The sequence below is a fragment of the Mycteria americana genome, chromosome 1 (assembly GCF_035582795.1).
Source record: "Mycteria americana isolate JAX WOST 10 ecotype Jacksonville Zoo and Gardens chromosome 1, USCA_MyAme_1.0, whole genome shotgun sequence".
Lineage (NCBI taxonomy): Eukaryota > Metazoa > Chordata > Aves > Ciconiiformes > Ciconiidae > Mycteria > Mycteria americana.
Window position 1 is genome coordinate 104,408,108 of NC_134365.1, and position 14,186 is coordinate 104,422,293.

At 50.3% G+C, this 14,186-nt stretch overlaps 1 protein-coding gene and 2 non-coding genes across 3 annotated transcripts in view; 1 reads left to right on the plus strand and 2 right to left on the minus strand.

The window, feature by feature from the left end:
• Positions 1-508: 508 nt before the first annotated feature.
• Positions 509-580, plus strand: TRNAP-AGG (transfer RNA proline (anticodon AGG)). The gene has a single exon. It is a non-coding gene; the product is annotated as a tRNA-Pro (tRNA).
• A 578-nt stretch (positions 581-1,158) lies between these two features.
• Positions 1,159-1,230, minus strand: TRNAP-CGG (transfer RNA proline (anticodon CGG)). The gene has a single exon. It is a non-coding gene; the product is annotated as a tRNA-Pro (tRNA).
• A 2,318-nt stretch (positions 1,231-3,548) lies between these two features.
• The window catches only part of RCSD1 (RCSD domain containing 1), a 35,127-nt gene continuing 24,489 nt past the window's right edge, over positions 3,549-14,186 (minus strand). The window contains exons 2-7 of the mRNA XM_075515880.1: positions 13,597-13,704; positions 10,972-11,061; positions 9,549-9,620; positions 8,013-8,216; positions 6,497-7,151; positions 3,549-5,596 (exon numbers count right to left, since the gene is read on the minus strand). Coding sequence (XP_075371995.1) covers positions 6,510-7,151; positions 8,013-8,216; positions 9,549-9,620; positions 10,972-11,061; positions 13,597-13,704 — 1,116 coding nt within the window. The 3' untranslated portion in view covers positions 3,549-5,596; positions 6,497-6,509. The remainder of the gene's footprint in view (positions 5,597-6,496; positions 7,152-8,012; positions 8,217-9,548; positions 9,621-10,971; positions 11,062-13,596; positions 13,705-14,186) is intronic.

Sequence of the window (14,186 nt, forward strand, 5' to 3'; positions counted from 1 at the left end):
AATGGCCTCAAGTTGCGCCAGGGGAGGTTTAGACTGGATATGAGGAAATTTTACTTCATGGAAAGGGTTATCAAGCATTGGAACAGGCTGCTCAGGGAAGTGGTTGAGTCACCATTCCTGGAGGTATTTAAAAGCCGTTTGGATGAGGTGCTTAGGGACATGGTGTAGTGGTGGTCTTGGTAGCGTTAGGTTTATGGTTGGACTTGATGATCTTAAAGGTCTTTTCCAACCTATACGATTCTGTGATTCTGTGATCTCTACTACGAGCTCGCAGGCACGGCTGTGGTAGAAAAGAGCATTCAGGCCTGGCAAAACACCTCTCTGCCTACCTGCAGCCTGCTCCCGCTCCAACCGACAGCGCAGCCCGAGGCCTGCGCCGCCTCCCCCTGCGGGCAGCCCCCACGGCCGGGGCGGGCGCAGCCGGCCGCCAACCGCCGCCAGGCCAGGCCGAACCGCGCGGCAGCACTCGAGCCTTCCTCTGGAAGGGAGAAAAACTTCCTTTCACGGCGGCTCGTTGGTCTAGGGGTATGATTCTCGCTTAGGGTGCGAGAGGTCCCGGGTTCAAATCCCGGACGAGCCCAGTTTTCTTTCTTTTTTTTCCCCTTTCTCTCCCCCCCCACTGCTCGCTGCTTCCCCGCCCCGCTCCCTGCCCAGCCTCCGTGATGCGAACCGCTGCCCTCCTCGGACCGACAGCGGCGGCTCCCTCACAGAGCGAAGGGACACGGACGGGACTCGTCATGACACACGTTCCTTTTTAGCGCAAGGAAGAAGCGTTAATAACTCACAACGAAGGGGGGGGGGTCATCCTTCTTGTCTTACGCCCCCTCTTCGCCTCGCACAGGGCGCCGCTACCCCGAATTAAGACCCCCTGCCTTCCCTAACTCCCAGCCTACCCCTGACGAGCCAGGGCTGCGCGGCGGCTCCTCCCGCTCTCCGACGGCCCCCCTCTGCCTCCCACGGCGGCTCTGCCTCCGCAAACCACGGCCGTGGCACCGGAGCACCGCTGAGCTTGCCCAGGCTCCCCCCCCCGCACCAGCTCCTGCTCTTTCCCCCAGCCCACCCTCCCGCCGCGGACGGGCCCGAACCGTCGAGGCAACAAAAACGCGGGGGGGGCCGCGGCAGCAAAACAGGAGGACCCAATGGTCCCCCCTCCCCAGCGGGCTCGTCCGGGATTTGAACCCGGGACCTCTCGCACCCGAAGCGAGAATCATACCCCTAGACCAACGAGCCGCTCTCTCTTGCCTCCTCCCCAGCTCAACACTTCACTCACTTCCCGCCTCCTCCCGCCCAGCACCACCTACCCCACCCCCCCGCCGACTTCGTGGGTCTGCCCTTCCCCCTGCACCAGACTCCCAATGGTTCTGCCCACCGCTTCGGAAGACACCATTCCTCTCCCTAACTGCGGAGGCTGCTGCGATTTCCCCCTGCCCCCCCCGCCAGGGTAACCCGTGGCATCGCCCTTCCCGCGATCCTACGACTCCGCTCGGTAGAGACGATCCCGTGGGAGGGGGGGGGAGCAGCGGCCCCCGCGGCGCTCCCCTGCGCAGACACCGCTCCTGCGCTCTTCCGACGCGGGGAGCAAAGCCCCCCCCTGCCCCCCGCCGCCACTTCGCGCTCGCGCCAGACGCGCGTGGCGGGCACGCAGGGCCAGCGGTGCTCGAAGCCGGGCGAGCTCACTCTCAGCGGAGGGGAAGGGTGGGGAATGGGAAACGCCCCCTCCCCCCCGAACGGCTTTGGTTTATCCCGGCCCGCGCTTTGCCGAGCCGTTAGGCGCTGCGCCCCCTCGAGGTGCGAGGGTGGCGGGTTCCGCTCTCCTCACTGGGGCGGGCGGGCGGAGCGGCAGGCGGCAAGGCAGGGTCGTGCCCCCCGCCCGCACCCTCCTGCTGTGTGAGGTTGTGTGTGGGATACACCCATAACTACGTATGCAGGTGTGTACGAATCCTCTCATGGCAGCCCCGCAAGTGGGTGAGGTGAGGGTCTGTGGGGTGACCTGGCCTGTTCCGAGGCAGCTGGTGGTTCCCTTCCAGCAAGTGGCCCCAGGAGTGGCCGTTGGGACCTGCCGGAGGCTGCAAAGGAAATGGCTTAACAAAGGGCCTTGGGCTTCTGCGTAAGGTGCCTCAGCGTTGGGAGTGTGTTACTCGGGTATTGGGGCCCAGAGTAGCCAGTGGCATTCCGTTGATTTCTGAACCCACACCACCTTGCTTCATTGGCTCCCACGTTGTCTCTGATGTGCTATATATCCTGCTAATGCCTCCTGTCACCCTCACGCTTCCTCCTCGTGTTTCCACACCTCTGTACCAGCCTCCCTTGTATCCCAGATCTTTCAAAAAACCCTATTCCATCAGTAATTGCTCTCTATCCTTACCCATCCAATACTTTCTTGTGGCTCACATTACAGTTTAAACACAGTCCAATCAAAAAATAACCATGAAAACAACAAGATCCCAGCCAAACACAACTGCAGCAGTCTCCTTATTCTTGTTCTGCATTCCTTTCTCCACTTTATCTTTATTCTTGCTCTGTTTTCCATCCTTCCCCCTCCCCAGTTTAAAGGTCTTCTGGCCTGTAAGGTTTGTGCTTTTACTTTTTTTTAATCTTTCAGGCACCATCCACACCAGAGGAATTGCATAAATTATATCAGATTTTTCTTGCTGAGGGCATTTTCCTGTTCAGCCATCAGTGTCCTTACACCTGACATACACTCCTGCCTCAGGAATTTGACAGATACATACGGGTCTGAATAGGAGCCCCCACCTTATACACCAAGCCAAGCTGCGGTCTACATTTCAGCCAAAACTTTTTGACTCTGTACACCTTGTGGATACAAGACCACGCTGCCCAAGCCAATGTTTCCTGATAGTACGGATGGGGCAGGGGTACATGATCACGTGTCCTCTGCTTTTGCAGTGTCACGATGCTCATGCTGGCCAAGGAGTCTTTTCTAAAATTGCTCTCACTTGGCCTGCAGACAGGCAAGGTTTGTGCGCTGCCTGAGCGAGCATCACTCTGGGAGGCATGTGTGGATGCCTTCATCTGAGAAACAGGTGTCTTTTTTCCTGTGACTTGTAAAGCCCTCAAGGAGGAAGATGGTGATGCAACTTCTGGCACAGAAAGTCTCTAAACTGTTGATTGCCAAAAGCTCGGAAATCTCACAGGAAGGATCACTGTGTGTTGCCCTGGGATTTTTTATGCTTCCCCTGAACAAGGAAGCTGTTGCAGAAATGGCACTAGGCTAGACAGCTTTGCTTTCTTCTGTTCCTACATACCTGCAGGACTGGGGCAGGAAGCATGGCAGTCTCCAGTGTCACTGCTTGCCCTAAAGAACACCTTCCTTTGTGGGTTAAGCACATTGGTCATTGCTCTTCCTCAAAAGCAAAAAATACCACAAATTAAATTAAAATTGAATGTTAAACTGTTCCAATGGCAATGGAAAACCCAGCCCTATTTTGCCTGCTGCTACCAGCTCTCTCCATCCTTCATCAGGCTCCTTCATCTCCCCAGGAGGAAACACACGGATTTTGGTTTGGTTTGGTTTTATTCCACCATTTATTTCTTCTGTTTCTCCCTCGGATTTCCACTCCTTTGCTCAGGACACACATACTCATTCTCTAAACAGGCACACATATATCTATATATACAGTAAGGCACAATCACTCACATCCAGATGGGACACTGCTGAGAGAAGAAACAGGGTACAGTGAATGATTGCAGCCTGCCCTGGAATACAAGCTCTAACAAACAGATTAAAATGGATTCAAAGGCAACAATGCTCCACAACATGGCTCAAAAGGGTGTGGGGGTCGTGTTTCCCAACAAGCCCGTGCTATGCGGGAGGGGCAGCACCGCTGGCTCTCAGCAAATGACAACTCAGTGCTCTCACCTGGGAAAAAGAAAGGCAGGGCACAGAGCCACTTCTTTCCTTGCGATTTTAGAGTTGGTGAACAGAAAGGGGATATCCCTCAAAACCATTGGGTTTGTAACACTGCTGTGTTGCAGAGCCCTACTCAAGGATGGATGTGTGCTGTGTTGTGTAAAATGTTTGTGCCTGTCCAGAGAGACAGGGACAACCCAAGCCTCTGACTCTGCTCAGCTTAATGTTTGCTAGGAGGAGCTTTGTGACGGATGAAGAGGAGCTGGCTGGTTCTGCCCTTGGTCTCTAGCTGCATCTGTGTTGCTGGGTACTAAGTGGCTGGCAGCAGGTTCAAGCACTGGCCCCTGACTGTTCACACCACCTAACAGCTAGCTGACTACTTGGCTCAGCTTTTGACAAGTCTGGCTCGCTGTCTCCAGCAAGCCCAGACTTGTCCACAGCTCCACGTCACACTGTGGACGTGAGCCCCATGGCCTTGAGCCAGAGCGGCTTTTTATTCAGTATTGCAGATACAGCTTCAAGCACTACTGTCAGGAAGCTTGTCGGGTGAGGGTCTGTTATCTGTCTTTCCCCTAATAACTTATTTCTTAGGGGCAACAAGTACGCTCCAGATGTAAAAGCTTTTTTGGCTTAGCAACTGCTAGACCCATGACTTAACTAGTACTCCAAGAGTGAATGCAAATCTAGTACAATGCCTAAGTACTTAGGAGGGACAGGCTATCTGACCTTCACCAATTCATATTCAGTCAGGCCATAAGACTGGAAACTCAGCCATCTAAGACCTCTTCTTTGACCTGCATAAAATCAATCAGCTGTTTCCAGTAAGCCAGGATGCTTTCTATCACGAGTGGCATTCAGTGGCCACAAACTGAAAGTTTCAAAAGAGAATCAAAATATTGGATAGGGTCTGGAAGTGAGAAAGATGGACAGACAGGCGGCCCTTCTAAATCTGGACTAGAGCCCAGAGTTGGATAAGAAAACTTGCCCTGTTGACCTACACAGCACATCTTTTCTGTGCATCATATCTGTTGGTTGTTACTTTCCACCAGCACTAAAAACACCCCAAAGTTGAAGCACACAGAAAAATTGCCTACCACGGCTGGCTGTTTCACAGATCAGCCAGCTCGACTCCCACTTCAAAGGGATTTTATGCTTTATAAACAATGTCCTAAGAGTTTTCCCTGTGTTCAGGGTTCACATTGTCTGCCATACAACGTATATGGAGAAAACATACTTTTTCCTACTGGTAAAACATTATTTACTGAAATTTGAAAACCCACAATATTTCAAAAGAAGCTACCAAAAAGGCACCATACATGTATGTATGTAACTGATGAACTTCATCTAAGACCAATGCAGGGGAGAAGAAAAAGACATTTTGGAGCAGGATGAAGGAGCAGAGGGACCAGGAGTGGTGGTGGCTGTCGGCTCCAGGACAGCACATATCAGGTCTCTCAGTCCCCAAATATCACGTCAGCCAACACCTCAGTTTTGAACTCCAAAGCAATTGCAAGCCAGTCTCTTGTTCCGACTGTCCCAAAAATGATGGTGCAAAGCAGAGAGCCAGCGAGCAGCTACTCAGCTCCGGGATGAGTCTGGACCTCGGGGGATGTCCGTATTGTGCTCCTCTCCTGCCACTGAAGGTTTTCCAGTAGCTTCCACCTTGATTGGGTTAGATGGCTCGTATTCACATGTTAAGTCTCCTGTGCCCTGATTGGGTATGTCCTTTTGAGTGGGGAAAAGTAAGGAAATTATGAAAAATAATCATGGGTCTAAGTAAATACATGATTAAGTAAATACATAGTAAATACATAAATACATGGGTCTAAGTGCTGGGGAGTCTGTGACCTGGGGGTACTTTGGTAGTTTTCATTCTAGGGGGCAAAGGCGAGCTGCAGCCTGAGCACCAGCCTGCTTCCTTCAGTTGCTCCTTGCCAAACCAAGGAGGCATTTGATGAGGGGACAGATGGTTGAGGTAGAATGAGATATTTCCTCAGGCATCTGTGGCTACGTTATCAGTGGTTAGAGAATACGTAAGAAGCTACATGGAACAAGCCCTGCTTTAGGCGGTGGAAATTCTCTTTTATTTCAAGTGGCAGTGGCAGGTGTTTGCGTGCTTCCAGGGCTGATCATGAATCTGGTGTGTGTGCAAACACTATTTTTGCTGGCAAAGCTAACAAGCTAAACACAGAGAGAGAGAGAATCTATATGTATGTGTGTATATATACAACATGTGCACACATACGTATAAATATGTGTATGTAAAGGAGGCATATTGAAATAGTATATACATGGTTACTGCTGGGGAAAAGTGCTTTTTACTGTAAGTACTTTCAAATTGCTTTCAAAACAGCAATTGAGGAGGGTGCCTGGTGAGCAGAGCCTCTCCCTTTTACTGAATCCAGAATCAGCTTTGCTTCTTCTCCATCCTCTCTCTCTGTAACACCACCCAGGAGGGCAGTTGTTTTAAATACCCTGTCTTGCAGCTTCTGCAGGCCTGAGATTTGATACTTTTGAGCGTGGGAGCAGCAAAAACGTCGGTGTGTTCTGTCACAGTTGCCATTTTCATTAATAAGCAAAACCCTCTGGTATTTTAGGAGCCATCATCATGCCGACCTGTCTTACCTGTGCGTCACAGTTACGCTGTGCCCTGGTCCTGCGTGGCTGACATTGAAGGCTCACTGGCAGTCTCTAAGCCCACTGCGTCCTGCAACGATTCAGGTGCCAGTGGTGTTTCTTCAGTGTCTGAGGTTCTCCGCGTGTCTGTGCTTTCACTGGTCTCCTTTGCTTCAGCTTCAGCTTCAGCTTCTTCCTTCTCCTTGTCCCGCTTTTCCTGTTCACAGGCACCGCCTTGCTGCTCTTCTCCCTGGGGACCCTCGCACACCTTCTCCTCCTTGTTTCCAGAGGGAGGCTGGGGAGAGTTCTCCTCTCCTGGGGCACCACGACACACTTCCTCCTCCTTTGCATCCCCTGTGTTACCCTTGCAAGGAGTCATTTCCTCTGCCTGTTTTTCCCCTTTTTCTTCATCTTCTGATCTGCTGGATCCTCTCCTTGATGGGGGCTTCTCATCAGACCCTGTCTGGTTTTTTTGCTCTTTGCTCCCTGTTTCTGCCTCCTCTGTCTTGCCCTTGGGCCCAAACACCTCATCCCCATCTTCCTTGGCACCATTTTCTGGAGAGGAGATGTTGACCCCTAAATCTTCCCCGTCTCCGTAGTCGGACAGAGATCTTCGGAACCTCCTGGAGGGAGGCCTGCGCTTTATGGATCCCCGCGTCCGCACCTTGGAGGCAGGAAAAGCAGACATTGAAGCAGACAAAGAGAGCGGTACTGCAAAGCAGGAAAGTACAACAGAGGAAAATACCATGGGAAACTTGATTGCTATGCTGGTGGCCTCACTTTTCCTGCTCTGCTACTGAAAGGTAGAGAGACGAGGGCTCCTACCCCTGAGAGACTACTTTAGAGGACAAGCAGCTCCCTAATATATGCCTCCTTTCCTTCTGTAAAGCTGGTGCTGGAGATCATTGTCCCAATTTAAACTGTGGCTCCTCGTCCAAGTTAGACCCTAAACCCAAGGACGCTGCATTCATTATGCAGATGCTGCTGACTTTGGATGTCTCAGCCTTTCCTACTCTTGGGAGTTTGGTGGTTGAGGAAGGAGTCTGCACTCCAGTTGATGATGGTGAATGCAGGTTACAGCTCCCCATTTAAGTGCTGTGTGCTCTGTGGGACACCTGGCAAACCATCGTGCTCTGCGTGGCTCCCTGAACTGCACCTCAGCCACCCCTGGCATTTGCTAGCACATGGCACCACCTCCTCACAGTGCTCCCTGCCCACGTACCAGCCACCCTGTTACTGCTGAGCTGAAGTGACTGAGTCCTGCCACTTCACCCTTTCCCTTTACCCATTTGGCCAGGAAGGCTGCTGGAGCTGCTGGACTATGAAGCTCCATGTGCAGGCCGGCAGAGAGGAGACTCCACAGAGCTGCACTGAAAGGCTGTTTCGAACCCGGCGCAGAGATCTCCTCCCTTGGCTACAAATGCTATGGCAGGACAGAGGGCTACGGCCTCCTCTTCCTCTTCATCCCCAAGTGATAAGCAAGCCTTATCCTGCTGTGATGGAGAAATCGTAGCACATACCCTACCTTATTATAGAATTGCAGCTGAGTGCCTTCCGGGGGTTGATCGAAGCTGACTGGTGTCTCATTCGTTTCACTGGTCTGGGACTGAATCCCTGGGCTGCTGGGCGTTGAGGGAGGGGTGCTGAACGGAGAAACCAGGCCTTTCAGACCAGGGCTTTTGGGAGATGCTCCCGGCAACAGAGCAGCTGGAGCAAAAGCCAGATTGGCCTGCAAAGAAAAATCCCCGTCACGGGCGTGCGTGACACCAGCGTGTACTACATGCGGTAACCACACGGAGGAACCCTTGCTCTTGCCACGGGAGCTGCCACCTCTCTCTGCTGTCACAACCCACATACCTTCTGGTTATGGGTCTCTCCTGGTGACACTGTCAACAAACAAGTCCGGGCAGAGAAGTTATGACTGGACATTTGCCCTTCCCCAGCAGCTGGATCTCAGGATGTGTCCTTTTGTCATCCCGAGGCCTTTTGGGATTTTCCAGTGGCCCAGCCAAGCCAGCACAGTCTACAGTGGCTAAGCCAGGAGAAAGTCTGAATAAGCAGCCAGCAATCACTCCGAGATTTAAACCATCCCTGTGTGTGCCCAAGCAGACCTTGCATTTTCAAGCCTGGTCTGCAGGTCTTCTGAATGATCTGTGCAGTTGTGAGAAGTCAGAAGACCATGGAAAGAAGCAAGCTTGTGATTAACTGTGGCAAAGCACTTCCTGCTGGCCTGTCACTAAGAAGCTCTTGTAGGCAAATGTCCTTGGGGGCATTAAGAGGGACAGTGCTATGAATAGGCTTACATTGTGTCAGGGCAGCCAGGAGGCATTGAGCTCTGGAGTCGCAGGTGCTGCCAGGAGAGGCAGCTGGCAGTGGCAGGGCACTATGTCTACCGGCTATTGAGTGCTGAGCTGCCCTCAGCAGCATGAATCAGGTGCCGTGGAGAGATACAAAAAGGGCAAGAAGCACTGAGTGTGTTTGTGTGTAACTGGGGGAATTGAGGCGAGGGAAGTGCAGAGCTTCTAGGCGCACGCAAGGGAGTGCCAGAGCCCGGAGTGCACTCCCCACTGCCAGGACTGTAGCTGCCTGCGCTCAAGGCCAGCTCCCCAATAGGGTGCAGGTGACTGATTTAGACAGCTGTGAAGAGCTGGAAGAAGTCTCAGCCAGGCTTTCCCTCACTTTCTCTCGCGAGCTGCTTTTAAACTGAGGCTCCTGCCCCTGCTCCCTACCTGAGCTGTCCTGCTGCCATGCCCGTGCCCAGCCATGTACCCCGCAGATCCAAATGATCCTGACCCATGCACTGACCTGCCTGTGGACGTGCCTGAGGATCACTGGACTTTTCTGATGCTGGTTACCATTACCAGACCTGCTCTGCCTTCCTTGTTTGTGTATTGTGGGACTGGGCCCTCATCGGTGAGGCCACTGCCCTGCTTACCTAGCTGTCAACCCTTGGCTCCTGGATCCCCTTCCCCTGTGGCTGCTCTGCAAGGGAAGTAGCTATGACAAATGCCAATCAGTTTTAATTTGCTGGGGCAGCCATATGGGCTCTTCCAGGACCTACCTGCAGCTTTTCAATCATGGGGGAGCTTTTCACCTTGACCTTGGGAATGGGGCAAGCATTTGGAGACCGCTTCTGCAAAACAAAATGAAACATGAAAAAGTCACAGTAAAGTAGGTAAAAAAGAGGAAATTCAATGAAGGCAGAAAACTTGGGAGAGATAAGCAGGAAGTGCTGGTAGGGGAGTAACTGAAGTCTCATATAGCATCTTCACACAAAAGGTTGCTTTCTTCTTTCCTGACCCTGCTCCTCTTTTGTTATCTAGCCATCCTAGGGCTCTACATACATGTATCCTTCCTCTGGGAGAAAAGGTGATTGTCTGCTTTCTGGCTGAAGTATCTGAGTTAGGTGATGTGTAATGGCTCTGCTGCTACATGGCCTTCACTAAGGTATCTAACCTATGACACAGTTTCCCCTCATATTATTTCAGGACCAGTCAGGTTAAAATTCTACCTCTTAAAGGGTACAAGCCTTGATGTTGGTAAACATTGTGAACTTTTTGTGATGGGAAAGACTTTCTGCCACCACTTGACTAAAGGGTTAAAGGGTATCCAATTAGTATGGGCAGGAAAGTCCTAAGTGGTTGGAAAGGTAGAGCTATGAAAGGCTGAAAACAGTTTGAGAAAGGGAGAGCATTGCTTTGAGAAGGGACATACTGCTTTTTTCAGGTCCAGAGGAAAAGGAAGAAATCTAAGATTTTAAAGCTTGTGCTTCTTTGGCATGGAGGCAGCAAGAGCCTGTAACTGTCAGAAAAGAAGGACAAAGAGCCACCCCCTTGTTAAGGGCAGATGACAATGCGAAATTTGGTGGGTAGACCTCATACTCTGAAATACAGAAGGACAGAAGTGACTGGAAAGGGCCTGAGCATAAACTTTAGTGAGTAGCAGCCAGCTTACTGAGACCCGCTCATTCAAGGGTGCTGTATGGAGGACACCTCAAGACAATATTCTGTGGGTATTGCTGACAAAACCCCTCTTCACTCTGGATTAATTATTCGCTTTTTCTGAAGAAGGAAAAATCTCAAGAGCAGAACTATTACACTGTTATACTCAAACCTCTAGAGTTCATCTGAAGGCAACAAACAGCATGGATGCTCCCTCTGCTAAGTGTTGTTCAAATCTAATAAATGCCAGCAGTTCCTGCTTTAAAATGCTTGAAAGGTGGTAACAGGGTGGATCCATCAGTGCTCTAAGGGTAGGAACAAAAGCGGTAGAAATGGGATACGTATCCATGCTACAGGAGTGGGAAACAGTGTGGAGCTGACTCGGAGTCAGTACGTGTGTGTGAGCAGAGAACGGTTTGATGCTGCATGATTGATGTCTTTTGCTGTACAGCCTGACCTCTTCACTATCTCCAAGCTTGTGTCTCAGGAAAGAACAGGTTGCAGAGAGGGGAGACCTCATCCCCCTATTAAATTGATACTCACTTGCTCACCATTGTCACTTGTCTCAGTTTTGTGGGAATACAATGGAAGGGAGCATGGTGGTTTCCTCCGAGTTGGCTTATGTGGTGGTACCTAAGAGAAGAAAACAACCAACTCAGCAGCAGGGAAATCAGTTTGTTTAAAAAAGGAAGTGAAATTCAAGCACCAAAGGGTATGCTCTGTAAGTGACCTGCTTGGATGGCAGGGCTCAGCTTGTGTAAAGGAGTCATCCAAAGGCAGCACAAGATATTAGCATATGGGCATGTGGTGAGCATGCTAGGTGTGCTTGTAGCATCTCAAGCCCAATCCTATTGTTGGAAAAGTAGTCTATATCTCTTTCTACAGCATGAACCATGACACTTCAGGCTTTGTGCAAAGGACACTCTTCTAAGCTGTGGAGGATGGAGAAGCCTTCCCAGAAGCTTCATCTTCAAAGCATCCTGCTGGAAACCCCCTCACCCTGGAATAGCTTGTTATTGTTCTCTTTCCTGTCTTATTACCAGGATTTCCTTTTAATGAGTCTCAGCTGCCTACCTGGTTACATGATGTTCCTATTTTGCATCTGATATATTTTAGGTGCAAAAAGGGGAATTCTGACTTTTTCCACATGCCCTACAGTCCCATTCATTTCTCTCTAATGAAGAAGAGCAGCTCACAGAGACAAGTCTTCAGCTGTAACCTCTAATTTGACTAAGAAGCAGATTCTCCAGGGGAGAAGGAACAAGGCAACTTAACGGCAGGGACGCCAGTTCCTTCTGAATGTCCTTGGGCTCTCGGAAGTACGAGAGTGCTCACTAGGAAGGAAGAAATGCATAGCACGGCACCTATGGAGTTGCTCTTCATAACTATTGCTGTGGTCTTGAAGCCAAACTGTCTCTATTTTTATGCCAGGTTTGTAGTCTCCTGCCAAGCTGTTAACACACTTTTTATGTGTTAACAGACAAAATCCTTGGATAACATTGTGGATCTTGGATAATATCCACAATATAATATTTGGATAATTTTGTTACCTTCTAACAGGCAGGCGTGTGAAAAGTTGGATTATGGCGTCTTTGCCCTCTGTAGAGATGGCTGTATTGGAGGACCTGTTGACTTGATATCACATAACTTCTGGTGGTGCTGCACCCAGCATGGCAATGCTGCGTCTCTAAGCAGCCAAGGGCAGCCTTGTCCTTATCCTTATGTCACGCTAGGAAGCACTAATATCATATCTTATTGAAACCCAGCTATTTTGCAACCATGAAATGTTGTGCTGTGCCACAGTGAATGTATTAGAGGTTCCCCGGTTGATAGGTTCTCCTTTGATGGCATGGATCAAGCAAGGGTTAAAGACCATCCACTCAGCCATTAATCTGAAGCCAGCTTGAGAAAGCCGGTGGGGAAGTGACAGATGGCTTGGAGAGAGAAGACAGGAAACTTTGTCCTCCTCTGTCTCTGGAGAAAATGAGTTTCCCCCTACTGTGAGGCCCCTCCACACTGCCTTGGCTTGGGAGCAGCAGAGGTCTGCAGATAACACAAGAGAGGTCTGGGAACTTGCTGCCTTCTGAAGGGTGAGGGACTTAGTGCAATTCAATCCCATACCTTAAAAAGAGGAAATGACTGTAATGGGACGGATGGAGTGGTGCGCTGGTGACTAGAGGGGGGAAAACAAGTGCTTAGGAAAAGATTAGCTATTCCCATCCTGGAGCCCGGCTATGTGAGTGCTAGCCTCTGATAGATGGTGGCATGCCAGCCCTGCAGGACAGAGGTCACCGTTGCATCCAGCCAAAGACAGGAGGGGTGACAGGGAGGATCCCCTTAGGCCCAGCCTGGGACATGCTGAAATCAGCTGAGCAGCAGAAGGAAGTCGTTCAGTTTTAAAAGGGCACCCACTGACTGAAGAGGGCCACCAGTAAACATTTATGCTTCTAAAAAAGTGCCTAATAGTACAGGGAGCTCTCCTAAAATGTCAACCTTCATCCTCTGACTTTCCTTTCTTCTTAAGAGACGTATTCTAGTGTTTTGCTTATCTGGTGAAAGTCAGCTTGTGAGGTAATGCTTGGCATAGTGGGCTTTCAATAAAATGAAGTTTCAGCATGATAGAGATAGGCACAGAGTCTGAAATGTCCTTGGGCAGAGGTAATGAGGGCAAGTAAACAGACAGCTTTCTCTCTCAGACCCATACAGAAGGAATTACCTGGAGCAAACCTTCTCTTGTGAACAAGGTGCTGGTGACAGCCACTGGCTTCTACAGTGCGTAATCTGTTGTTTGCTTTCTTTTTCCATGGCTCAGTATTAGCTATTTCATTATTCATTGTTGCCCTCTGCCCACAAAAGCCAGCCTAGATAGTACATGCATTGCTGTCTGCTACTGTTAGGTATATATGTGTACCCTACCAAGCTTTACAGTGTCTCAGTTACAGTGTCTAGTTGTCTTGAGCTATGGCTGTACCAAAATACTCGTCCACAAGTCAGCAATGCATGGAAGATACTGTCATAGCTTGCATTGCACTAGGAGACAAATCCTTTGTGAAGATTCAAAATCAAAGGGGACTGATGCTCAGATCACTGATACTCTAACTTCTACAGGCAGAGGCGAGTGCCTCATTTCCCACTTGATTACCTGCTGGTGGCTGCAGAGCTCCTTACCTCTTTTCCAGTGATATTGGCTGCTTGCTCTTTGAATTTCCCTGCTAGCTGAGCCACTGAGGGTGATGCTGACTTGTCCACCTCTGAGTTGGTCTCTGCTGGCCTGTTCTGACAAATCGGTAACAACAGGTTATGAGTAAAGGCTGGGAAAAGCAAGCAGGCTGGAGAGAAGCCTACATATGTGTTATAAAGTTCAAGAGTAAGCAGGGACTTAAAGCAGAGTTTCTCACATCTGGCATCAATCATCCAGCCTGAGAGCAAGAGGTTTGGGAAGACAGGACCTCGCAGCATTTTCAAATATCCCAGAAAACCAGTAATTCATGCAGAGCCGTTCAGCTCTAGCTGAAAAGCCTACACTCCACATTTTTCACTGGAAGCAAACTAAGTATTTCAAGCCAAATATGTGTTCCCCATCTTTTCCTTGCAGTGAACAGATGGAGCGGGGCAGTAAAGGACATTCCCATACACCTTCTCAGCCCTCCCATCCCTTTTTTACTGCCTTGGTCCCTGGCGCCCTTTCTTTTCCAGTGGTTCTGCTGCGAGAAGCCGTTCCCTGTCCTCACAGCAAGCCAGCATCTGCTTGGGGATGT